The sequence below is a fragment of the Epinephelus fuscoguttatus genome, linkage group LG10, assembly GCF_011397635.1.
Source record: "Epinephelus fuscoguttatus linkage group LG10, E.fuscoguttatus.final_Chr_v1".
Classification (NCBI taxonomy): Eukaryota; Metazoa; Chordata; class Actinopteri; order Perciformes; family Serranidae; genus Epinephelus; species Epinephelus fuscoguttatus.
The window spans coordinates 43,572,869-43,598,813 of record NC_064761.1 but is presented as its reverse complement, the minus strand read 5'-3'; the positions used below and the strand labels follow the sequence as shown (position 1 = coordinate 43,598,813).

Here is a 25,945-nt window from a genome sequence, read left to right as displayed (position 1 = left end):
GTTGAGCCACATCAAGATTTGATGTTCCATCCTTTCAATATTAGATGGTGTCTGGAAATAGATATTTAGCTTATATAATTATAAAGAAATGTATGAATTTAGTTGATGGTAAGTGAGAAGGAGAGAGAGATAGACATGATTATTCAGATCTTTTACCAGAAAACTGTGACCATAAAATCCTGCCTCTTAAAGGGGCAGTCCCTCCAGTGTGTTCTGGGTCTGCCCCGGGGCCTCCTACCAGTGGCACGTGCCCATAACACCTCTAACAGGAGGCGCCCAGGAGGATCCTGATCAGATGTTGAACCACCTCAACTGACCCCTCTGAACGCGAGGGAGCAGCGGCTCTACTCCGAGCTCCCTCCAGATGTCTGTGTTTTGAGTCTCTCTGTAGTTGCTTTGCATCTCTTTGTGGTCATTCTGAGTCTATTTTGTAGAGGATGGGGGGGCCCTGACACTTAAGGCCCCTGGGCCTGTGCCCTGTAGGCCCGTTCAGTAATCTACCCCTGGACTGGATTGTATTGCACAAGTTGTGTTAGAATTTGTAAACAGATGTTTACTCAAATTCAGCAAGAATTTTCTCAATTTTTTGGATTCTTCGTTCACCCTTGAGCCATGCAAGACAAACCAAAGTCTCTTCATTAATTCAGTGTAACACAGAGGGTGTCATTGATATACAGATTATCATTTTGTGGGTGAGGTGTTCCTTTCATGAAAGTACGATGCTGAATTGCAGGAGTGCTCCTTTAAGAGGCAGGATTTTCTTACGGTCACAGTTGAGGTTAAAGATCTGAATGATCATCTGATGTCTGTCTTTCTTTCATTCTCGCTCACTTTCATCTTATGATATAAGGTAAATAACTGTTGGCAGACGCCATCACAGTCACTTTGCAATTATGGAAGAGAGAGGATAAGAAATCTTGATGTAGCTCTTAATAATAATCACTCCTGAATGATAAAGTATGCAACAGAAAATGAGGATTTATTAAGATGAAAAGCCTAAAATTATTTCCAGTTTTAGCATTAAGTCTTTTCATGTGATGGATCTTCGTTAATAATTTAATGCATAGATGTTTTTATGTCTCTCTTAGAGGTGGGCACCGTTAAGATGATCGCCTCCAGCATCCCTCACCAGTAGCTGGGCAGCATGGCTTCTGCTCCTCCTTCCAGAGAAGACACCAGTCGCTCATTAGCACTGCACTGGAGGCTAACACCGACATAGATACTCACCACGCTGGATGCCGACTTCAAACTGAACCGAAGCAGGCTGAGCTGCACCCCACAGGCCTGGTTAAACATACTTATGAACTGCCTTCAGAGGATGACTTGTGCCAGGGCGGCACATGTCCAGGACAGTGACGTCACCACAGTGTAACAACAGCGACATCTGGACTGAGACCGTGGACCATGCTCTGTCTCTGATCGGGTGCTTTGGTGGCAGAGCTGGACTGTGCAGCTCTTCCACACTAAGACAAACCTGGACTCTGAGCCATGTCTCTTCTCTCAGCCCTGAGCATCGTCTGTGGATTGATGCTCCATGTTTCATTTAGTGCGCTCAGCAATCACTACTGTGTTCCCCGAATGACCGTCCCCTACCAGAGTGAGTCAAATTCTCAGTGTCATCAAGGCATAATCTGTGTTTCTGGGAGTCATTGTATCAGCTCAAGGATGCATTTGAATAGTTTCACTATGATATGTGAACAAGCAGTGCAACTTTAACTTCTTAGTTTTTGTGCTGGCTGGGACATGCTTATTGAATTTCACTGAATTTGCATTTTGTTTTTGCTGTGGGAGCATTTTCCCAACTGCACCGAGTCACAGCAGCTGAAATGTAGAAAGTAATGCAGATTCTCTCCTTTGTTAGACGAGCTGAAGTTGTTCAGAGAAGAGGGGATCTTCAACTACTCCACTATGCTAATGAGAGATGACCTGGGCGTGCTGCTGCTGGGAGCCAGAGAGGCCATTTACGCTCTGGACATCAACAACGTCTCTGTCAGGAAGGATGTGGTAAGAACATGTGAAGAGATTCATGAAAAAAAACAGATCTGTTTACAGAGTCAGCAGGTCTGGCACTTTGTCCTGATCAGCTGTAAAACAACTGATAAACACACACGTGCCTGCAGATCAGCTACAGATCAACATGCAAACTGTCTTTGCCTTGATAATATAGTTATTAATTAACTTAATTATTGCAGATTAAAAATAAAAAAGATTTATTGAAGATTTATGATATTTCATCAAAGTGGCTGAAGGCATTTCATCAAATAATCAGGAAGAGACTCAAGGCCGGACTTGTCTTTTTTTTTTATCATGGATTAAAACTTTATAGTCTGCAACCACATAAAAGGAACTCATGTCTGTTGCTGGCCACGCATCACAGGTGGTGTTGGTGTGGCTGTACGTTATGAGCGGTTCAGCTTAAAGACAAACTTCACCCCCCAAATGACCACTGCTGCAGCAGTTACTCGCCCCATGCTACGCTGAATTTGTGAAGAAAACTGTTGTTTGCATGCAAATCCAAAAACTGGGAAAAGTCTTGATGAATTAAAGCCACAGTCATCTGCCTTTCCACAACAGCAAAACTGTCACACAACTTGTGCAGTAAAATCCAAGTCTCATTTATCCAGTTATATGCTTGGTACTTCCCAAACCGGCAACCCTAAAAGTGAAACTTGTCTTTGCTCTCCTCAAAGTAAATCAGTATTTCGGAGGTCAGGGGGAGTGAATTCCAGAGTTGGGGAGCAGAGTGGCTGAATGCTCTGCTCACCGTGGTAGTGAGGCGAACAGAGGAGACAGTGAGGTGAATAGAAGAGGAGGATCTGAGGGTGCGAGCAGGTATGGTGATAGGAAGGAGGTCAGAGACGTACAGAGGGGCGAGGCTGTGGATGGCCTTGTAGCTCAGAAGTATAATCTTATAGTGGATGCGGTAGGTGATGGGGAGCCAATGGAGCACTCGAGCACTGTGTGGGCATTAAAGGCTCCGCTCTGGAGTGGTTTAAATCTTGCTGATAGATCCTTCTGTGTGCAGTTGGGGCAGTTTTCCTCCTGTGTTGCCCCTCTGACCTGCGGGGTCCCCCAGGGGTCAGTTCTAGGCCCTCTACTGTTCTCCCTATATATGCTACCCCTGGGGTCGATATTTAGGAAGCATGGTATTCCTTTTCATTGTTTTGCTGATGATGTGCAGGTGTACTTGCCATTAAAGGTCCCCTCCAAGGAATCCCTCCATGCTGTGTTTAATTGCATGAGGGACATTAAAAACTTGGATGGACCTAAATTTCTTCAAATTAAATGAAAACAAAACGGAGATTGTCCTGTTTGGTCGTCCTGACCTTGTCCAGGTCCCTTGGCCCACTAGCACCCTATATAGGTTCCCAGGCCAGAAACCTAGGTGTGATTATTGATGGGGCGTTTAAATTGGACAAGCAGGTCAGTTCTGTGGTTAAGACTAGCTTTTTCAGCTTTGGCTCCTAGCCAAAGTCAAACCTTATCTAAGAAGGGCTGATCTAGAAAAGGTTATCCATGCGTTCATTTCATCGCGCTTAGATTATTGTAATTCCCTGTACGTCGGCATCGGCCAATCAGAGCTTAACCGTCTACAGCTTGTGCAGAATGCAGCAGTCTCCTTACCGGGACAAAGAAATATGAGCACATAACACCAGTGCTCTCTTCACTTCACTGGCTTCCGGTTAGATACAGGATTGATTTTAAGATTCTTTTATTTGTGTTTAAGTCTCTGTATGGACTGGCCCCTGAATATTTATCCGACCTTATCAAGGTGCATCGACCCTCCAGAGCCCTGAGATCAGCTGACCAGTTCGTTCTGGACGTTCCTCGATCCCTCTTAAAATCTAGAGGAGATCGAGCCTTTGCAGTGGCGGCTCCCACGCTGCGGAACGCTTTGCCTCTGTCTGTGCGGTCTGCGACTAGCCTCTCTATTTTTAAAACACGTCTTAAAACCCACCTGTTTCCCCTGGCTTTTGGCTGAGTTGAGTCACCTGTTGTTGTGTCTTGTTTTGTTTTGTTTTCTTCTACCTCTCTGCTTTGTACTGTTTCTGCTTGTATTGTTTATTGATGCTGATGATTTCATCTTGTAAAGCACTTCGGTTGGCCTTAGGCTTTTAAATGTGCTATATAAATAAACTTGACATTGACATTGACATTGAGCTGCTGTAAGATGGGTGTGATATGATGGGTGGGTGGGGTCCTAGTGATAATTGTGAACCATCTGCAGTTTATGGAGGATTTTCTGGGGGAGACCAAACAGGAGGGAGTTGCAGTAGTCAAGCCGGGAAGTGACAAGACTGTGAACCAGTATGGCAGCGGTGTGAGGTGTGAGGGAGGGGCGCAGGCGGTTGATGTTACGGAGATGAAAGCAGGCTGACCGGGTTATGTTGTTAATGTGGGATGAGAAGGAAAGCGTGCTGTCGATGATGACACCCAGACCCTTTACCTGAGGGGAGGGGAGGATGGAAGAATTGTCAATCGATATGGTGAAACTGTGGGCTTTGGCTAGAGTGGGTTTAGTGCTGATTTGTAACATTTCTGTTTTATCACTGTTTAGTTTGAGAAAATTCCATGTGAACCAGGACTTTATTTCATGAAGGCAATCAGTAAGGAATGAGGGAGGGAGGGTGGAATCAGGTTTGGAGGAGATGTAGAGCTGGGTGTCATCCGCATAGCAATGGAAATTAATGTGGTTTTTACGGAAAATGTGACCAAGGGGGAGTAAGTAGATGATGAATAACAGGGGCCCCAGGACAGAGCCCTGGGGCACACCTGTGGAGACTGGGAGGGGGGCGTGAGGTAAATGATTTCCGCTGAATGAACTACTGAACTAACAAAGTCACAAAATAACACTAACAAACTAAATGATCAAGGCAGTGGTAGATCAACAGCTCCTGTGATCAGCGAGGTAAAATCACTGTTTTTCGCAATCTGGCAGTGAAGAGAGCATTGATATGTTCCACATTTAGTCCCGTTCCCTGTCAGAGAGGGCTGTCTTCATGGGAAGTTCTGCGCATTTGACTGCATAAATGATTACACTGCACGTTTTGATATAGTTTTGCAGCTGTTAAATGCGGTCGCTGTTTTTGTCAATGTATCAAGAATTTTCTTTGTTTTTGGATTCTTCGTTCACGGCAGAGGCATGTGAGAAAAACAAAGATTTTGTCATGAATTCAGCGGAACACAAGGTGAGTAATTGATATACAAATGGTCATTTGGGGAGTGAAGTATTCCTTTTAAAGGTATGCTCTGCAGGATTTCCCTAAAAAACAAACGTATAGACCCGTACAATCTTCCCTTACAACCCTCTAGAAGTGTGTGGCGGTGTATTTATCTGCAGAGGCTCCGTCTTCTGCATGTATTATTTTTTTTTTCTCTTTTTCTGTGCTCGGGACATTTGGGCGCTCACACCCACAGCGCTCAGGTGAGGTCCAGGCTTTATAAAAAGGTGCCAGGCATCCAAGAGACACAGTGCCAAAAACAAAACGCACAGGGAGGCGAAATGCCAAACGAGAGTGAATTTGGATTTGGCTTTTACTTTCACTTTGAGCATGTTTACGAACACTTCACGACAATCCTACACAGTATACCTGTAACATTTTACCTCAGAGTGTCTGCTATGAAGGATTTTTGGAGACTGACAAAGTGAGCGTACCCAGTACACAAGAAAAAAAAAGCACAAACTAGAATAAAGTTAGAAAATAAATTGTGCAACACTGACATCTCAGACACATCTTGGCTGCAAGAGCATTTCAGTAACATTTCATAATCACTTCATTCCTCCAGTAAGTGTACTCTTTGTACATCTGTCTCACTATTTTGAGGCTGAGAACATGCTCACAGATTCACATCAGATTGTGTAATGACCTGTTCTCACACCAGCAGCCAGGTCAACACTGTTGTCTGTTTGTCTCGTGCAAATTTGCATAAGGAACTTGAATGAATAATGGTCTTGTTGAACTCTACAGACAGTAGCCTGTTGATTCTTAGTTGCAGTTACAGCTAACAGTCACAACTGAAGAGGGACTGGTGTCCCAGCCAGCAGGTAGCTACACCCTTCTAGAGTGAACTGACTGGTCTTGACGTTAGATAAACAGTGATGCGTGTGTGAGGGTAAACGAGCTGAGGCTCCACTGTCGTGCTGCGGGTTGCGACACTGTTCCTGCATGCTTTGACAAGACACTTTCCCTCTGTTGATGCAGGTGTATTGGCGAGTTACCGAGGAAAAGCAGAGGGAGTGCAAGTACAAAGGAAAACATGCCGAGGTTTGTGTAATGTATTTCGAAACAGAGCTTGCATACGCTAAGTTTTACTTCTAGGCTAAGAATACAGCCTGAAAGGATGACTGTTGATGATTGAAAGCAGTTTACTCCCCAGTGCAGTTTATCTCTGTGCATTTGTAAATCATTTATGTGGGAGTCTTTTTCCTTTTTAGAATTCTCTTTGAAGTGCTTTGCTTACAGCTTTGTACTGAATGTCCAAATAAAGGAGGGAGTGGAAAATGCACGTACACAGCCTTGACCTTTTTGGTCACCAGCTCAACCTCAGGCAGCCAGTGCTGTCAGTATATGTATGTGGCATGTTTGTGTTTTTGCGGCTGAACTAACAAAAGCTCTGACCTTGGCATTCTCTCTGCTGGATCTTGTTGCAGGTGGAATGCCGTAACTACATTCGGACCCTGCACAAAATGAACGAGACTACAATGTATGTCTGTGGCACCAATGCCTTTAGCCCCGCCTGTGATTACATGGTGAGTAAACTGAAGACTGTGGAGTCAGTTTGGAGGATTTTGTAAGTTGTTTTTGTAGGTAGGACCTCTGTTTATCAGCTGAGGTGGTGGTTTCAAAAGGACGGACTGATGGACCAACAATTTCTGAAATTGGTCCAGTGTTCAGCACAGAGGGCTGCTGCTGTGAAACCACTCGGCACATGTTCTCACCGTCAATTTACATCCACTAAAAGTGCTCGTTATTGTCACTGGCAGCCTCAGTTTGTTGTTACAAGTGTCTGACAGCATTATGGAAAGGATCCCTACAGAGATAGACCTTCATGTTGAAGAGTATCAACCTTTTTGATTCACCAGAAACAGCCACAAAATCGCCACAGCCAAACCCACCAGACTCCATTTAACTTAACAGTGATTTAAGCATGTATAGAGGCATCATATTTCACATCTAACTGGGTGAATTAAGAGTTAATTTCAAACAATCTAGAGATGGTGATTGCTGGAGCAGTGGAAAGATGAACCAAGGCGGGTTTTGTAAGTTTTATAATGCTTCTATTGACTTTAAATTAAGTGTCTTTCAGCCCTGAGAACCAGAGTGTAAGTGACATTTGACCGACAGGACCGCAAAAACAAAAAATCACCACACTCTTTAATATTAAAACATCATAAACGTGTGCAGGACAACATACTTAATGACCAATATTTTAACATTTATTGAAAATAAAGTAAGTGCAATCGCACACTTTTTGGCTCTAAATAGCTCAGTGTGCTCAGTGTTTAGCCTTTAGTTTTTGATAAATAATTCCTGGGTTTGGATAAGACTTCACAACCTCTTAGCAGCAGAAAGAGCTCAGCGATAAGTTTCATCTCACTATATAATGACAAACTGTGTGTGTGTGTGTTCCATGTTTTTCTCCTCACTGACTTGGTCAATCCATGTGAAATTTGGCACAGTGGTAGAGGGTCATGGGAGGATGCCAATGAAGCAATATTACATCAGTTGGCCAAAGGGGGGCGCTATAGCAACCCATTGAAATGTCAAACTTTGAATGGGCATATCTCATGCCCCGTATGTGGTAGAGACATGAAACTTTGCACAGAGATGCCTCTCCTCATGAGGAACACATTTGCCTCAAGAACCCATAACTTCCGCTTATATAGATTTTCCGCCATTTTGAATTTTTTGAAAAACACTTCAAATGGATCTCTTCCTAGGAAGTTTGAGCGATCTGCATGAAACTGGGTGAACATAATCTAGGGAGTAATATCTAAAGTTCCCTCTTGGCAAAAGTTGGAAAACTTCCTAAAACTGAGCTTCTATAAGGCAATGAATATTGCGGAGGGCGTGGCTCATCACATAAAGGTGTAGAACATCTCAAGGGTTTCACCCATCACCACGCAACTTTGTAGGCATATGAGCACACATAATCTGAGGGGACCCCTCCATTATTGACCCCATCAAACAAAATGGGGGCGCTAGAGAGCTCATTTCTTATCTAGGCCTAACCGCCATATGGATTTTTACTAAACTTGGTAGATATGTAGAACAGGACGCCTCAAGGTGACTGGAGAAATGTAACTCTAATTGGCAACTGGGTGGCGCTATAACAACAGAAAAATGCTTCAAAATGGCTAAAATGCGACCGATCGCTGTGGCTCCCCCTGTGGACCAATGTTGGTGTTGTTTCTAATGTTTGGTATGACTAAGTCATGGTATGGTATGCTGTACATAATCACGGAAACTGTCAGTGTGTCATTCTGTCAGTCAGTCATTCTGTCTGTCCCACGTTTTTCTACTCACTGACGTGGTCAATCTATGTGAAACTGCACATAGGCATTGAGGACTGGCATAGGTAGAAGGTGACAAAGCTGCCAATGGCTATGGACTAGTTTCATAATATAACTAATCTTCACCTAGCAGCTCACTTACACCCCTCTGATTCTCACCCTGGATTTTACTACAATGACTGTTTATTTAAATGGAGTCTGGTGGGTTTGGTGACAGTGTTTTCAGGGCAGTTTTTGGGTAAACAAAAAGGTTCGTATACAGCGAGCAGGAGCAGCGACCCACCGTACAACACCGGCACACCGTGAGGATGGAAAGGACGGAGCACCTGCCGCAGCAAGCGAGCACACTGTCCGCGGTCATTTTGACTTGACCAGACTTCACTACAAGCTGACTGGCTGTTGAAACAGACAACCAGCCTTACATTTTAAAACCAGTTGCAGGTGACGCCATCACTCAAACCGCTGCAACTTTTCTCTGCAAGGTTCTAAAACCGGTAACAGCTCTCCCTGATGGCAGAGGCCCCCCAGCAGGATCATGCACCATGCCTCAGTGCAGAAACTTCTCAGGAATGTGACAAAGAGCTCAGGTCACCGACCTGGCCTCCAAATTCCCCAGATCCAACTCTGATCGAACATCTATGGGATGTGCTGGTACCTCAGAGGTACCCCTAATCCATGGTGGGGCCCCCCCCCCGGATCAGACTGGTCTCTGACATGTGAAGGCATGGACACATGGCCTCTGGATGGTGTCCTGTGGTGTCTGGCTTCGGATCATTTGAGACCTGTCAGTTGTGAGGTGGGGCACCAGCACTTCCCAAGATGCTCAGTCAGATTGGGGTATGGGAGATTTGGAGGCCATGTCGACACCTTGAGCTTTTTGTCACGTTCCTCAGGCCATTCCTGAGCAGTGTTTGTGGTGTGGCTCATTTTCCTGCTGGGGGGCCACTGCCATCACGGAGTACTCTTGCCGTGAAGGGTTTTTTTAGTCCACAGTGGTGTTTGGGTGGATGGAGCGCGTCAGGTGGCATCCACATGAATGCCATGACCAAAGGTTTCCCAGCAGAACAATGCACTGTGACAAAATGATCAGTGTTATTCACTTCACCTGTCAGTGGTTTGAATGTTTGGCTGATCGGTGTGTAATTGGTGCTCGAGTGAGTTTTCACAGCAGCAGGTCGGGGTGTGTGGCGTTGACTCAAAACACACCACGGTGTCCATGTTCATCGCATCAAAGGAACCTGTCAGAAAGTGCAACACTGATGTGTTTATAATATTTTGGGGGGCAACAATGGAGGTCTGTGTCACACATGAAAAAGCTTCATCAGGCTTTTGACACACAATACTTTAATTGTTGGTTTAGTTCTTTTTATAGCTTTCGTTTACAGTTGGAAAAACATCACCTGACACATTCTTTAAACCAAGCAGCAACAGTTGTGGTTGAATGTTGCAGTTAATAGACAAAGGTCTTAAAATGCAGTTCCTTTAAAGGCCACTTTGTTTTCATTCTGAGAGCTCAGATTGATTTAGATTAAAAAAACTGACATCGTCTCTTTTGTGAGACAAAGTCAACACATTTTCTCAGCAAGAGCTCATATTAGATTTCTTTCTTCTAATGCTTCAGAAAAATACAAAGTCTTCCCCTCCATAATGTTTGTGTTAGTGTATTTATTGTCTTTGTTAGGGTTGATTGTTCTGCAGCATCCATTAGCTCATGACTGCAGTGTATTTTGGCAAAGAACTCAAATCTCAGAGGACTGAGCCTCCTGAATGCCTCACCAAGGAGAATGAAATGGTTTCTACGTGCAGACCCATGACACAAAGAGCTAACGTTTATAAAAGATAAATAAATAAATGAAAGCAGCCAAAGGATAATCCATCTCAGTTTAGTGTCTGCAGTATGTAATATGAATCAGTAGCAGGTTGGAGATCAATCTTGATACTTGTGTTATCTTTTATTTACTTTGGAAAGTGGTGAGTAATAATGTAAATATACGCACATTGTAGTCAAAAGGCTAAACATACAAATCACTGGCTAAGTCCTTTAATTCCAGTCATGTGTCCGGGAGCTGCGCCTGAATAAAATCACAGTTCAAAGTGTTTTTCATTCTTCTCCCTCTCGTAAAAAGTTTTCTTTCCTTTGTTTCCGACAGACGTTTGTTAATGGACAGCTGAGGCTGAAGGGAAAGCAGCAGGAGGAGGGAAAGGGGAAGTGTCCTTTTGATCCCTTCCAGAGATACTCCTCCCTCATGGTGGGTGAGTGTCTGAGTCAGGTTTGCTGCCAACGGGAACAAAGCGCCGAATACTGCTGAATGTTCAAAGTGCACCAACAGAAAAGATCAGTGATAATAACTGTGCACAAATCTCACAAGCCACAAGATCTGAGCACACAGTGCATCACAAGTGCCACACAATATCTTTGTTATTGCGACCTGTTCACTCAACATTTGTACTACTTAGTCAGAAAACAGGCCGGTCAGTTGAGTCCATTAGTAGCCATATAAACGAGAGATTGTTCCAACTTAATATGAATAATGTATTTCCAGGAATTTTTCCTCATCTCTTGTTCCTGTCCAACAGGAAATGACCTGTATTCTGCTACATCCATCAACTTCTTGGGCTCTGAGCCGGTGGTTCTGCGCAGCTCAGACTTGGCTCTCCGCACTGAGTTTAAGAGCTCCTGGCTCAGCGGTGAGTTCCTCCTCTGCAAAAACCGGCCATTTAAAGTTTTATATAATGGTGTGCATAGTTTAAAGGGAATCGACTCCAGCAGCAGCCAAGCTGCCTCTGCATGCTGCAGTATTTTTAGATATCCTTTAATGTAACTGAGGCAGTGGTTTGAAATTTTTGCACCTGGCCAAAGCGCTCATTTCACTTCTTGTGTTTTCAGAGCCAAACTTTATCTACATGGACTATGTGGCTGAGAGCGTTAATAGTCCTGATGGTGACGATGACAAGGTGTACATGTTCTTCAGTGAGAATGCCATGGAGTACGACTTCTACAGCAAAGTTGCAGTGTCGCGAGTGGCCCGTGTCTGCAAGGTATAAATAAGTAAAGAATAGAGTCTCAGTGTCAGACGTTAATGGACCAATGTGTAGGATTAAGGGGATTTAGTGGCATCTAGTGGTGAGAAATGCAGATTACAACCAGCTGAAACTTCTCCCTGTCAGAATTTCTTCAGTATTAACAGTTATTACCAGGAGCTGAATTATCCACGCAGGTCTGTTCCTCTCCACAACAAATGTAGCTCGTGATTTAAACCAATGAAAAGACAGAAAAAGCAGTTTGACAAGGGGTGAGGGAAAAATCGACACAGCATAGTAGCACAGTATTTTGCGCGGTGATATTGTATTGATACACAGACACCAAGTATTGAACTTTTACACATTTAAGGACAACTTTTGGTCCTTGAATAATAAAATCAAAAGCTTTGTCAGTCCACTGGATGGTGCTGATGATTGTTTCATATGGTGAGGTCAGCAGAGGTCTCAGTCAGTGGCATTTGGCAGGAAGTTCATGAAAACTAAGATGGATGCACCAGAGAAAGAAATCAGAAATGTGCCGTCGGCGATTAAATCAAATGTGTGTACTTATCTGGGATTCTTTAACACAAAGGAGGACTTGGATATGACACATGCCATTTGCAAGCAGTGTCATATGAGAATAAAATACTCACCTCACATGCCAACATCCAGAGACAGCGTTAGCCGGTGACGTCCAAACTAACACTAAACCCGCTCTGCCGAAAACTTAACCAACATTGGACACACTTAACTTGACAGAGGTCGGACTTCTCACAGAGAAGTGTCGACTGCAGTCTGATGTTCTCCACACTAGAGCAGTACACAAAAGTAACATCGGAGCAAACATCACAGACCTCCTGCAAAACGCAACACAAGAATGGGCGATTGCTGACCAAAACCTCTTCTAACATGGGTGTTGCCACTCAGTTCACCGGCATGTGAAATGTGTCACTCACACCCTTAATCTGGCCTTGCAAAGGGTGTTAAATCTGCTAACAGTTTTTATGATGCAGAACTGATGTCAACAAAGTTTCCTTTGGGGAAATAATTTGCAGGTGGAAACAAGGTGGTAAATCGCAGTGTTTCACGACATATGTCATCGCAATACTCGGCATATCGCAGTAATATTGTATCGTGACCTAATTGTCGTAATAATATCGTACTGTGGGTCCTCTGGTGATTCCCACCCTGAAGTTTCACATTTAAAAATCAGGGTCTCTCAGACACTGCTCGTCATGGAGGGGCTGCAAACTGTGGAGGCCAATGCAAAAACACAAATGTCCGTCCTGGGCTACCGTAGAAACATAGTGGTAAGTGGTTGAGCTTACTCCATTAATGAGGACTCGCTCCCTGTGTAGATATAAATAGCTCATTCCAAGCTATTTAAAAAAGAGGGAGATTCTTATTTTCCGTTGATTCTTTATACACTAAAAAAAACATACGTTTTATATTATATTACATATATATTCCCTTAAATCCGACACACTGGAGCTTTAAGCCAGAGTAGGTTTTGTGTTTGAGGATGTGCAGATCAGACTTGTGTTTGGCCTCACACTCCCTGTCTGACGCTGGTCTGCTTGTTGCTGTTGAGAGGACTATCCGCACAATTGCACATGACAGAGCGCCCTGTCTCTGTGTTTAGGGGGATATGGGCGGCCAGCGGACGCTGCAGAGGAAATGGACGTCGTTCCTGAAAGCTCGTCTGGATTGTTCCCTCCCTGAACCCAGCCTGCCCCCCATTGTCCAGGATGTCTTCCTGCTGAAAGACGATGACTGGAGGAAGAGTGTCTTCTACGCTGTCTTTACTCCGCAGTCGTAAGTGCTTACAATAAATCCTGGGTGTTGACAAGGTAGGAAGTAAGCTGAGCAGACAGTGTAGAAGAATGAAAAAGGTGTCTATATTCACACAAATATTTTGCACAAATAAAACAAACATTGGTACTTTGCATGACTGAGTGTGTTTGATTTCCAGGAGCTTGTCCCAGGTGTCGGCAGTATGTGCGTACACTGTGTCCTCCATTCGAGATATTTTCAATGAGGGCAAGTTTAAGACACCTGTCGCCGTGGAGACATCTCACGTCAAGTGGGTGATGTACACTGGAGACGTGCCTGTACCCAGACCAGGAGCGGTGAGTCTGAAGACTTTGTTACAGCCAGAAGCGACTCTGGATATTATACAATACGATATTTTAAAAAATCCACAGTACTGAATTGAAGTTTTGTATTTCAGTGCATCAATAATGTGGCACGTAAAATGGGAATGAATCGCTCGCTGGACCTTCCTGACAAAACCCTCCAGTTCATCAGGGACCGTCCCCTCATGGATGAGGCTGTGCGCCCGCAGACAGGAGGGCCGCTGCTGGTCAAGAAGGGAGCTTTGCTGACTCGGATTGTCGTGGACAGTGTGTTGGCGCTGGATGGAAAGACACATGCCGTCATGTTCATTGGCACTGGTAAACTATGGCCTGTCTGTTAAAAAGATAAAACACAACCAGTGGTTGAATGAAACTTAAGTACTGTATGTAGAACAGGACGCCTCAAGGTGACTGGAGAAATTTAACTCTAATTGGCAACTGGGTGGCGCTATAACAACAGAAAAATGCTTCAAAATGGCTAAAATGCCACCGATCGCTGTGGCTCCCCCTGTGGACCAATGTTGGTGTTGTTTTCTAATGTTTGGTATGACTAAGTCATGGTATGGTATGCTGTACATAATCATGGAAACTGTCAGTGTGTCATTCTGTCAGTCAGTCATTCTGTCTGTCCCACGTTTTTCTACTCACTGACGTGGTCAATCTATGTGAAACTGCACATAGGCATTGAGGACTGGCATAGGTAGAAGGGGACACAGCTACCAATGGGTATGGACTAGTATATATTATTCTGATTCTGCTTGATGAACTTCAATGAACTTTTACTTTTGGTACTTAAAGTTGCTTGTGATGCGAATACTTTTGTTCTTTTACTTGAGTAACATTTCAAGTGCAGAACTTGTACTTGTAGCAGAGTATCTCTACTTTGTAGTATTGCTTGCTTTACTGAAGTAAAAGATCTGAGATCGTCTTTCAAACAGATAATTAGCTTACATTAAAATTAAACTTGGTTTTAAATCTTATTCGTATTTCTAAATAATGTATAATTTACAGTTGAAGTAAAAAAACTGTTTGAATAAAACATACTAAGTTTTATTATTTATTAACACTATTTAACACTCAAGCATTCAGCTAATCTGTTTCATTTGCACTGTGCAGTTTGTTCCACTTTGACTGACAGTCCTGGCAACATAAGCAAACAACCCCGTAACTGTCAGATTGTTTGTTTTACTCTAACTTTACTAAACTCTGATTGGTGCAGAGATGTTCGTGACATCACCCTTTTTCCAACTGAGCCCCGCCCACTACAAACCAGCGAGGAAAGCAGGAACAAAAACACAAAATACATGTTGAAAAAACACACAGACGTGTTCAGAGTTGGACAGAAAATAGTGTTTTCAGGTAGATCACAGTGAGAACCTGACTGAGAAAATAATGGTAAGCCTTTAAAACCACTACAACATTGTTTAATCAGCACCTTTGAAGATGCACACATTAGATGTGAAGAGGTAAATCAAAGCCAGGATCTTGGTTAATGCATGTGTTTGTGTGGTGAGCTTGTTATATGGGTATTAGATGATCCTTTTTTGTCTCCTGATAGAAAACGGTTACGTTCAGAAGGCCGTCAACTACGATGGAGAGATGTTCATCATTGAGGAAATTCAACTGTATGAAAACCCCGTGCCTATTAGCATCCTGCGCCTCTCATCCAGCAAGGTAACTCTCAGCAGGGTCAACACAGTGGCAGTGTGGTCTGTTAGCTCATCATCATCATCATCATCATCATTATAGGTTATAGACATTTACTGGTGTGTCATTTGGCAAATATTGTACAGTGAGCTTCAGTCTGAATTTATGTCTCAATTTAAATATGTTGTCACTATATTGCTGCTGACAGGCAGGAGAGCGGCTACAGGAGTAATAAAGATGAGATGCTTTTGGTTTATTATTAATGTGTGTGTGTGTGTGTGTGTGCAAACACAGGGCCAACTGTATGCAGGCTCAGAGTTTGGTGCCGTCCAGATGCCGGTCAGTAACTGCAGCCGCTATGACCTCTGTGTGGACTGTGTCCTGGCCAGAGATCCTTACTGTGCCTGGGACTTCACCACCGAGAAGTGCTCCTCAGTCCGCAGCTTATCGTCCTCCTCACATGCTGCATTGCAGAGTCTGAAGGAAGGAGACATCTCACAATGTCCACAGCCAGGTACAGTTACTGTGCATTGTTTGCAGTACCAAAGTCAACGTGACGTCATGAGATGGCTGCTGTCTCTTCTAGGACACAGAATTAGCTTCGATTTTTGAACCTTTATGGTTAATTTGAAAACTTCGAGTTATATTTTGATTGAAGAATATTGAGCCAATATGCAGTCTGAATATTTCAAAGCACTTTCTGGTGATGGAAACCTAGATATGAGAGAAAACTGGCTTTTACATGATACCACGATCTTAAACAAACGTTATTCTGCAGCTCGAGGTCTCTGAAGCAAAAAAAAACCCAAAACAAAAAAGGAGCATTTCAGTCATTCTCTCCTGGTTAGGATTCCTTCAGTGTTCATTGTTCAGGAGGTTTTAACCAGGAGCTGAATTATCCACAGAGGTCTCTTCCTCTCCCAAACAAACAGACCAGCTGATTAAAACAGGTAAAAACACTGAATAAAATAGTTTCATGCTACTGATCAGTGTTTCTCAGAAGCTGTTAGTGTCCTCACAGAGGGCTGCTAGCCCGGCACCTGCTAATGTGTGCTCACCTTTTTCTCTGATAACTTAAGATCCAGACATTCGGGAACCGCTGATTTAGAACAGTAAAAACACGTGACAAGGCAGTTTCACCTTAAAAATCTGTGTTTCTTCAAAGCTGTTTGGTACGGCAGGGCTCGAGTCAGCTAACGTTCAATCATTTGTCTTGATAAAACACATAGTTCAAAATGACAAAAATCTAAAATGTGTATTGAAAAACGTGCCCTAAAAAGTCAGTTTATGACAGCATCTTACAGAAAACCACTACCCTGACGCATGCACAATATGACGCCACCGACAGGCAGAGGTGACCAAATGACACGGACTGTGTCTTTAATTAAAATAACAGATTTCTCTGGGTTTGAACATTGTTAAAAATATTTGGGACAATGTAAGTATACAACTCAACACACTATGCTGTTTTTAGGGCCGTTTTATAGTCAACGCAAAGGCACACAGACACGAACGCATTGGGTCGCATTGAGATGCATTGGCCGCTATGATGCGTGCTTGCGTCTCCAAATGTATTGTCCTTTTTTTTGATAGGTGACACAGCAACGCATGTAATACCATGCGTTGCCAGCAGGGGTGATAATGCAAGTGACATACTTGAAATTAACCACTTTTTGTTATTCACAGAAGAAGCAGGCATGAAATATGGTGGGCGAGGAGGAAAAACTTTGCGAACTCGTACGGGCACACCCCCATTTATATGACAGTTCTAGTGCCCTGCACTCTAATGAAATAGCAATACTAGCTAGCTACGGCAGTGCTAGTTAGCCGGAATGTAACAGTGACTCTGCTACCCCCTATTGCGCGAGCGATGTATTGCATTTCAAGTGTCGCCTGCGCCGCTTGCGTTCAATGTGTTGACTATGAAAGGAATTGGTTGCTCGCGTTGCGTGGGTCAACTATAAAACGGCCCTTAGACATTTTAAAAAGACATGACATATTAAAGTTACATGTTAAATCTTTAAAAAATGATTAAAGTACTTAAAACTGGCCAAGCCTGGGCCTGTAAGGGGGTTTTATGATTTCAAAATTGAGTCGCTTACTCACCAGGGCGAGCTGGGGGGGACCAAAGGGTGGGCACAGTGTTGGTTGGTGTTGGTTCAGGACAGTTTAACTAGCGGTAATTTCCAAATGAGCGGCGTCACTACCTAGCTAGTTCCCTATAAATCCACGTGTCACTGGTCAAAAAATTATTCTGTGCAGTTATCCGTTTTCACCTCTACCCTTGGACCCCTGCTCTAAAGCTTCAAAATTCATGAGGGGGTTATCTTCTGATGTATTTTATGTCATAGGACAAAACATGAAAGTCTCTTTAGCTTGTGTTAACCACAGAACTTTTCAGATATCTAACCAAAGGCCCATTCAAAAAAACACTAGCTTTGAGACGAGGGAACCGGAGGTGCTAAAATGTTAACTCATTTCCCAGTTTTAGGACCCGGTCCTACAACACTCTTTAGTTGCATAGCAACGACAGACCGGAAGTTGACTTTGAGAATAAAGCAACATACCAGCAGTCATACTCATTGGTATGCACTCAGTGAGACCTGCCTTTTGTGTGTGTGTGTTTTTAGATTCAGTAGCAGCTGTGGACTTTACCCTAGTTCCAGGGAACAACATCCAGCTGCCTTGCCAGCTCCACTCCAACTTGGCACAGGTCCTGTGGCGTTTCTCTGACCAAACACTTCACTCCAACAGCAAATACTACATCTACAGTGGGGGCCTCCTCATCCTGAGTGCCTCTGAGTCAGACGCTGGTTTGTACACCTGCGACTCTGTAGAGCCGATCAACAGCAAAACATACAACCGGACTGTGGCGGTTTATCAGTTACAGCTCCACTCTGGCCCAGGAGAAGGGGACAGTGCGACTCCTGGCAACGAGGTGGCAAATTCCTCAGACTCTATTCACGGTCTGAACACAGCTGCACCAGGGCTGGAGCCAAACCTGGACAGCAAGGACCCATTGTCCCACGAGGATCCTTTGTCCCCCGAGACCCAAAGTGACACCAGCAGGGTAACTCATTTAGAGGTGGCTGTGGCTCTGCTGTCGCTGCTTTGTCTCTCCCTGATGGGGGTCATATTTTGGATCTGGGGTCAGGGACGCTGGGAGTGCTTCAAGTTTGCGCAGCGCAGCAGTGACAGCGAGGGGAAAAGGCAGTCAGCCGAATACATGCACATCCAGAACCGAACTTCAGAGATAAAGTTCCTGGGGCCTGTGTCTGGAAGACCATGCAGTGCCAATAATAATCACTCTGCTGTTGACTTCAAAGGGAACGGGGAGCACCACTTCACACCTATGGCCAACATTTCAAGTCTGGATGGTCTGGGATACATAAATGATGAGTCAGAGATTTGACTCCGCTGAGGTATAGAATTCAGTCCGAGGCCGTCAACAGTGCACTACTCATTTTCCCTCCTGTAGAAAAGCTTTTCCCATTATAAATTCTTTTGATTGGTGTCCTGTTTCTCCTTGCCAATCTCCAGCACTGTCTATCATTTCTGGTCTCCGACTGGGCAGCTGATGTTCACCGAAGAGACTTTACTGGTGGAATTTCCACTCCAGGAAAAAGTTGGAAAGTCATTTTTTATACATGTATTTTTTTGTATAATGATAAATTGTGTGTAATATATTGTGTACAGGCGAGAGCTTTTTTTTCAACTGCTATTTATTTGTTGCAATGAAGTTTTTATTTCAGCAAATTATAACACCTGTGATCAAAGTCTTGTAAATAGGGTCAGCAACACTGAACAAGTAGCAAACACTCTGACCTCTGATTCCCAGGCACATTTCATTTAATGGACTGCGTTCTGTTAATGATTGATCAACAGCCTGCACTACTTATTTCCGGGATGCTGTAAAAATGATTTACATCTGCATTCAAGGGGAGACACTACAGGTGAATAGGGTAAAACTTTTAACTGGAAGGTATGACCATGAAACTTTCCCAGCTGTGTTATTAAATGTGCTCTTTTTACATACATTTTCATAACAGAAATCTGAACATTTGATAAAGCTATGTGTAAAATTGTTGCTTCTTTTTTTGACAAATTGAGTCAAATATTTTACAGTGAGAATTTTGTATGTCTCTTTTTATCACTCCATAAATCAGAATACTGTCAACAGCCATAAAAAAGGACATTTTCACCATGTTTTAGGCATAAAATGTTACAAAAATCAGGCTATGAATGATATGTGAACAATTCCCTCTGTAAAGAAAATTCCAAATATTCTCCTGAGACCCTGTGTCCTCATTTGAGGACACTACATGTTGGGTTTACTGGACCTTAAACTTCATTGTGCTTACTTAAGACCTGTTGTCCTCGATCATGGACACTTTTTGTGCCATCTAGTGGCAGCAAAACCACATTACACTAATACATGTAAAAACAAGATGGCAGCCATCTCTGCCAAGTCAGTCTGCGGCCGACCCAAACACAAAAGTGGACACGGTACGAAACCTGACTGAATTTAATGGTTGAAACTTATGATTTAGTTAGTGTAGTTGGATACACACATTTTTTAATACTTTGCCATACAAACAATTTTAGCAACGGTAACAAGCTAAGACGTTGTTAATCATATAGTACTAGTTCGAAGACATTGGGACTTTATTATCGTTGACAATGTTTGTTTTTTAATACATGTCAGATCCTAGAATCCCAAATAGCTAGTTAAATAGCTAGTAACAGTTCGGGTCTCAGGAGGCTATAGACAGGAATAAAACTGCAAAGTGTTTTATGTGAGTGCTACTGAAGTGGTTGGCTCAAAGAATGACGAAAAACTCATTTTGAGAAAAAGGCCATAAAAGACATGTATCATAAAATTCCATCTATTTTTAAACAACAAATAAAGAGTCTAGAGGTGAACAGGGTAAACAGTTTAACTAAGAGATATATCACCATTAAAATTCACCAGTTGATTATTTACATACAAGGAACTGTGTAGGATTTAGTGGCACCTAGTGGTGACGATTAGAGACTGCAGCTAGCTGAAACTTCTCCCATGTGCCAAGCATAAACTCCCGGTTAGGATTCATTCAGTGTTCATTGTTCAGGAGGTTTTTACAGCGAGCCAAATTATCCACAAACAAATGAACCAGGTGATTAAACCAGTAAAAACACTTCATAAAGCAGTCTGACGTTAGAAATAAGTTCTTCTCTGACGCAGTTTGGCATGTTGGAAATGGGCTGCTAACCTAGCACCTGCTAATTTGCGCTGACCTTATTTCTCTAACTTAAGATTTAGACCATAGCCCTTTTCCACCAACATTTCCAGGAACCTTCATTACCAGGAATTTAAATACCTGGGTAAAAGTAAAGTAAGATAAGTGTCAGGCGGAGATCAGCACCGGTACAAAAGAACCAATACCGTTAGTGCTTATCAATACTGCAGTCTCTGATAATTTAGCCCCAGGGCTAATTTAGTACCGGGTTTCGGTACCCATCCTTAATCAAAACACAAACAAAGTGAAGCTTGTAGAAATTAAATAAAGTTTTTAGTGGAAGCAGGAAGTGCGGAACGCTGCAAGTATGTGTTCCACCAATCAGCGTTCTTCAGCAAACAGCCCTGCCCCTCAAGAATTCCAGGTAATCTGAAAAGTCCTACCTCCCTACTAGGTACTTTTTCCAGGGTAAATTTGGGGCTGAGGGAAAGTTTTTTACCTGGGTAATTTCGGTGGAAACAGGCAGAGGTTTTTCAAACTTCGAGGTAAATGATAAAAGTTCCTGCGGTGGAAAAGGGGCTATTCAGAAGGTTTTTACCAGGAGCAGACTTCTCTGCAGAGGTCTCCTCCTCTCCAAACAAACAGACCTGGTGATTTATAGCCGTAAAAACACAGAATGAAGCAGTTTCTCCTTAAAAATCTGTTTTTTCTCTGATGCTGTTTGGCATGTTAGGGAATGGAGCCAACTACTGCTGACGTTAGCTGAGTTTATTTCTCTGATAAGTTGAGATTCAGATGTCCAATGACTAAAATCCTTCGTCTGGGTAAAAGACATATTTCTCTATCACGTTAAAAGTCTAATTAAATATGCACTTGCATATACATACATTTCCAGAACAGCATCTGAACTAAAATAAACACCCAAATATGTATTTCGGTAATTTTCTTTCCAATAGTCTGAAAGAAGACGTGATGGAAGCAAAATGGCCCAAAATCTTAAAATTGTCTAGAAAAGAAAAGGAAAAAATCCACCTGCTGTGTCTCCCCTAAAGAATATGCCACTCTTAGGTGATATATAGAGTGAACTCCGTAACATAAGGTTTTTCCACTCCAGTAAATGTCATATACCCTCACTGAGATTGAATAAGCGTGTCACTGGGATGTGGAAGTGTGGCTGTCAGTGAATCATCTCTTTGAATCAGAGTCACAGCTCAGATAAGAATTTCGGTTTTTGGTGTCAAACTTTGGAAAATGCAGTCCTTCTTGATAATAAAAAAAACTTTATTGGGAGTTTGACGTGTGTCTAGCTGTCAGTAATGATTACCTTCGCTCTCACAGCTGAGGAAATTTGTTTGAAAGCAATGCTGGAAGTTCAGCTGACACGCTTGTTGTCTTGATGTTTCCATAGATACTCCTGTGGGTCGTATGGCAGGATGATATCAACAAAAACACACACCGACTCCACAGTTACCTCAGACCTGTTTGTTTTTGTCGAAAAAGTCTGAGACCAAACTAAATTACAGGAATGTAGCCTGGATCTTCTCTGTGGTTTTCACACTCTGTCATTAGCAATAGCGCTCGGAGCCGCCTCATGTTTCATCTCAAAAAAGTACTGTAGATAAGAAAGGGTTGAAATGGTTCTCTGCTCAATTATTAAACATTGCAGTATAAAGAAGTTGTCATGAACAGAATTAAGGTTTTAAATTGATCTTATCAGGTGATACATTAATAAAATATTGCCAATGTGGTCGCATAGACTTTGCTGTTTTTAAAAAGAAGTGCTTTCATGCTTGCATATACACCGGGGGATTAAGACAAACCACTCGCCAGCTATTGTTTTTTAGTTTCTTTATTCTAAAAAAAGCCAGTGAGCTTGCACTGAGTTGTTTGTAAGTTTCAGAAAATCTTTTTTTTTTAGCTGCCCTCTCTCCTGCTCATCAGCCCTACTTTTCCTCCCAAGATTTAATGAGGTTTCGTCTCTTACTTTTAGTTCAGACTGTCTTAGTACGATACTCTGTGATGCTCACAGGCTTTTTTTTAATACCACATGCAGTTTCTTTGAACATTTCTGACTTATATTTCTGGATAAATCAATACGACAGCAGCATCTCTTTACCAGAGTAAAAGATTTTACACAGAGGACAAGAAATAGAAATAAAAGAAATAAAACACAGCAAAAGTGAGCACCACAAGGGACAACACATGGGCCAAGTGGTGGACAGAACTGCTGGTCCAGGGGCAACGCTGAAGGATAATAGAGTTGTCTAATGACATCTTTCTATTGATTTGAAAACATAAATCACCAATAGTACCACTTCTTTCACAGCCTACAGCAGCAAAAGACTGTGGAAAGTAAATCTAACCTTTTAAAGAGAAAATTCACCTCGAAATGAGGAGTGTTGTGGTGGATAATGGTTGTAGAGATGTCTGCCTTCTCTTAAACATAATGAAACAAGATGGCGCTCGGCTTGTGGTGCTCAGTGTGCCAAAAAATACATTTAATAAACTCAACATCAATGTGTCTTTCCAATCATGACCAGGTTACTCAAGATAATCCACAGACCTTGTTATGAGCAGTTTCGTGAAGGAACTATTTTCTTTCAACCAAACTACACCTGCCAACCGAATCAGTGCTCAAAAGGAAGCATGCATCTACAGCTAACTCACCTAGCACCACTGAGCTAGCTAATGTTACAGCTCAGCGGAGGACGGCATTAATGTTTACATCTCGCTCTGTCAGGAACAGGAGCCTCTCATCCCTGAGAGGGATGTCAGTTTTGGTTAATGTCACCACACTTTAAGGCGCTAATTGACCTATGGCTAAGCCACGCCCCCTCCACTCACTCGGGCAAACTATCAACATTCAGTGCAAGGCGCTATGGCAGGTGTCACAGTACACGGCATTTCACAGGAGACAACTGATGATTTTTGGGGACATAACGATCAGATGTCATTGAGAAGTAACCAAAAGGGCCTAAACTACGCATTGGAGGGATATATTCATCATTTTATTGTTGAGAAGGTCGATGAAAAGCTTAAATTACAAGCCAAAATTTACAGGTCACAGTGTACGCTTGTGAACCGCATCTGGTTGCCGTCACCATCAAAGACAACAAGTTAAAGTGCCACTGAAGTTAAGGTTTTTGGCTCAGAATATGAGAAAAGGATAACGGCCTTTTTACCATCTTTACCAAGAGTGTCTCTCCGTTAGTTTGGTGCTACAGTATTTACACTGAATCATTCAGCATAACGTTTGCCAACCTTTGTTATCTCTGCCATTACAGATAAGTTAATGAAGCTAAGCTCCAGAAGTTAACGTTAGCTTAACTAGAGCCCTTTGGACAACAGTTAACAATGATGTACGATCACCAAAGTACAAAACTAGAACAAAATAGGCTAATGAACTCCCAGCAAACAAGGTGACATGATGAACAACGCAGCTAGGAGCTAACGTTAGGCTAACTTTAGCTAACGTTAGCTAGAGATGTTAAAGATAACTTTATATTTCTTTGCAGCAAAGTGACAATATGTTGCCTCAAACACAATGTTGACTTACCTTAGAACAGATGTAGACATCATTGTTAATCTTATTCACGTTGAGTTGATGTTGTGGTCTAACGTTACCACACAACTTTATCCAAAGGAGACACTTTTCTCGCTTGAGATGTGGTTTAAAGTGTAAAAAAATACAGTCCCGCCCTCAAACGCGATGAGCCAATCACAGTGCGTATAGCCATTCCCATACACTGGGACATTCTCTGCCTGGACGTCCATTGAAATGCATTACAGAAAGTCAGTTTGTTGGGTTTTATGAGCTTTTTCTGAGATTTGAAGTTTAAAAATGGTCAAACGGTGTGCATGGGGTACATGCAACTCTGACACAAGGTATCCTGAGAGGCTGGGCGACCAGGTGTATTTTTACACTTTAAACCACATCTCAAGCGAGAAAAGTGTCTCCTTTGGATAAAGTTGTGTGGTAACGTTAGACCACAACATCAACTCAGCGTGAATAAGATTAACAATGATGTCTACATCTGTTCTAAGGTAAGTCAACATTGTGTTTGAGGCAACATATTGTCACTTTGCTGGAAAGAAATATAAAGTTATCTTTAACATCTCTGGCTAACGTTAGCTAGAGTTAGCCTAACGTTAGCTCCTAGCTGCGTTGTTCATCATGTCACCTTGTTTGCTGGGAGTTCATTAGCCTATTTTGTTCTAGTTTTGTACTTTGGTGATGGTACATCATTGTTAGCTGTTGTCCAAAGGGCTCTAGTTAAGCTAACGTTAACTTCTGGAGCTTAGCTTCATTAACTTATCTGTAATGGCAGAGATAACAAAGGTTGGCAAACGTTATGCTGAATGATTCAGTGTAAATACTGTAGCACCAAACTAACGGAGAGACACTCTTGGTAAAGATGGTAAAAAGGCCGTTATCCTTTTCTCATATTCTGAGCCAAAAACCTTAACTTCAGTGGCACTTTAACTTGTTGTCTTTGATGGTGACGGCAACCAGATGCGGTTCACAAGCGTACACTGTGACCTGTAAATTTTGGCTTGTAATTTAAGCTTTTCATCGACCTTCTCAACAATAAAATGATGAATATATCCCTCCAATGCGTAGTTCAGGCCCTTTTGGTTACTTCTCAATGATATCTGATTGTTATGTCCCCAAAAATCATCAGTTGTCTCCTGCGAAATGCCGTGTACTGTGACACCTGCCATAGCACCGGCCACTGAATGCTGATAGTTTGTCTGAGTGAGTGGAGGGGGCGTGGCTTAGCCATAGGTCAATTGGTAACTGTGAAAACATGGTGGCCACCCTGCAGTCTAACTCCAGGTAGTCCTGGCTGTATGTTGAGCCACAAAACCACTTTAGCATTGTTAGCTATGTTAGCACTACTAGCCGTGCTAACACTGCTAACAAGGTTCATGGCTCAAAGTGGAGCCATTTACTTGCTGCGACAACCTGAGAAGAGGACCGGACGGTGGCTCAATGTTGCCCTGGCAAACTTTGTTGGGTCATGACTACGTTACTAGCTGTAACCACCAAATGAGCAGTGCTGCTAGCTCCCATCAGACCCTGAGCCCTACCAGTGCTATATCAACAGGAGGGAAACACATATTGGAGCGCAGTGCAGTAAACTGTGAAGCAAAATTAACCTACAGACTGATAACCAGAGATATTGGATAAAGCGAGACACCCCACGCAGCTCACTTCCTGATTCAGTGATGTCAGTGCCACGCCCCTGTAGGAAACTTGCAGCAGCTCTGAGCGAGAACAGGCTCTGATTGGAGGGAGAGCTAACCACACCCACTAAGGAGACAGGAAGAGTAACCATTTTCTTAACATTGGATAAGCCTGCGGTGGGGTATCTCCTTTATGCAATATCTTTGATATAACCAATCAA

The 25,945-nt window shown here is 42.8% G+C and overlaps 1 protein-coding gene across 1 annotated transcript in view; it reads left to right on the top strand.

Moving 5' to 3' along the window:
* The window catches only part of si:ch211-129c21.1 (uncharacterized protein LOC563087 homolog), a 33,038-nt gene extending 11,208 nt beyond the window's left edge, over positions 1-21,830 (top strand). The window contains exons 2-14 of the mRNA XM_049588250.1: positions 1,089-1,597; positions 1,862-2,004; positions 6,204-6,266; positions 6,653-6,751; positions 10,666-10,768; positions 11,093-11,203; positions 11,403-11,554; positions 13,179-13,351; positions 13,509-13,665; positions 13,767-13,989; positions 15,230-15,345; positions 15,613-15,832; positions 17,949-21,830. Coding sequence (XP_049444207.1) covers positions 1,489-1,597; positions 1,862-2,004; positions 6,204-6,266; positions 6,653-6,751; positions 10,666-10,768; positions 11,093-11,203; positions 11,403-11,554; positions 13,179-13,351; positions 13,509-13,665; positions 13,767-13,989; positions 15,230-15,345; positions 15,613-15,832; positions 17,949-18,730 — 2,451 coding nt within the window. The 5' untranslated portion in view covers positions 1,089-1,488 and the 3' untranslated portion in view covers positions 18,731-21,830. The remainder of the gene's footprint in view (positions 1-1,088; positions 1,598-1,861; positions 2,005-6,203; positions 6,267-6,652; positions 6,752-10,665; positions 10,769-11,092; positions 11,204-11,402; positions 11,555-13,178; positions 13,352-13,508; positions 13,666-13,766; positions 13,990-15,229; positions 15,346-15,612; positions 15,833-17,948) is intronic.
* The last annotated feature ends 4,115 nt before the right edge of the window (positions 21,831-25,945 follow it).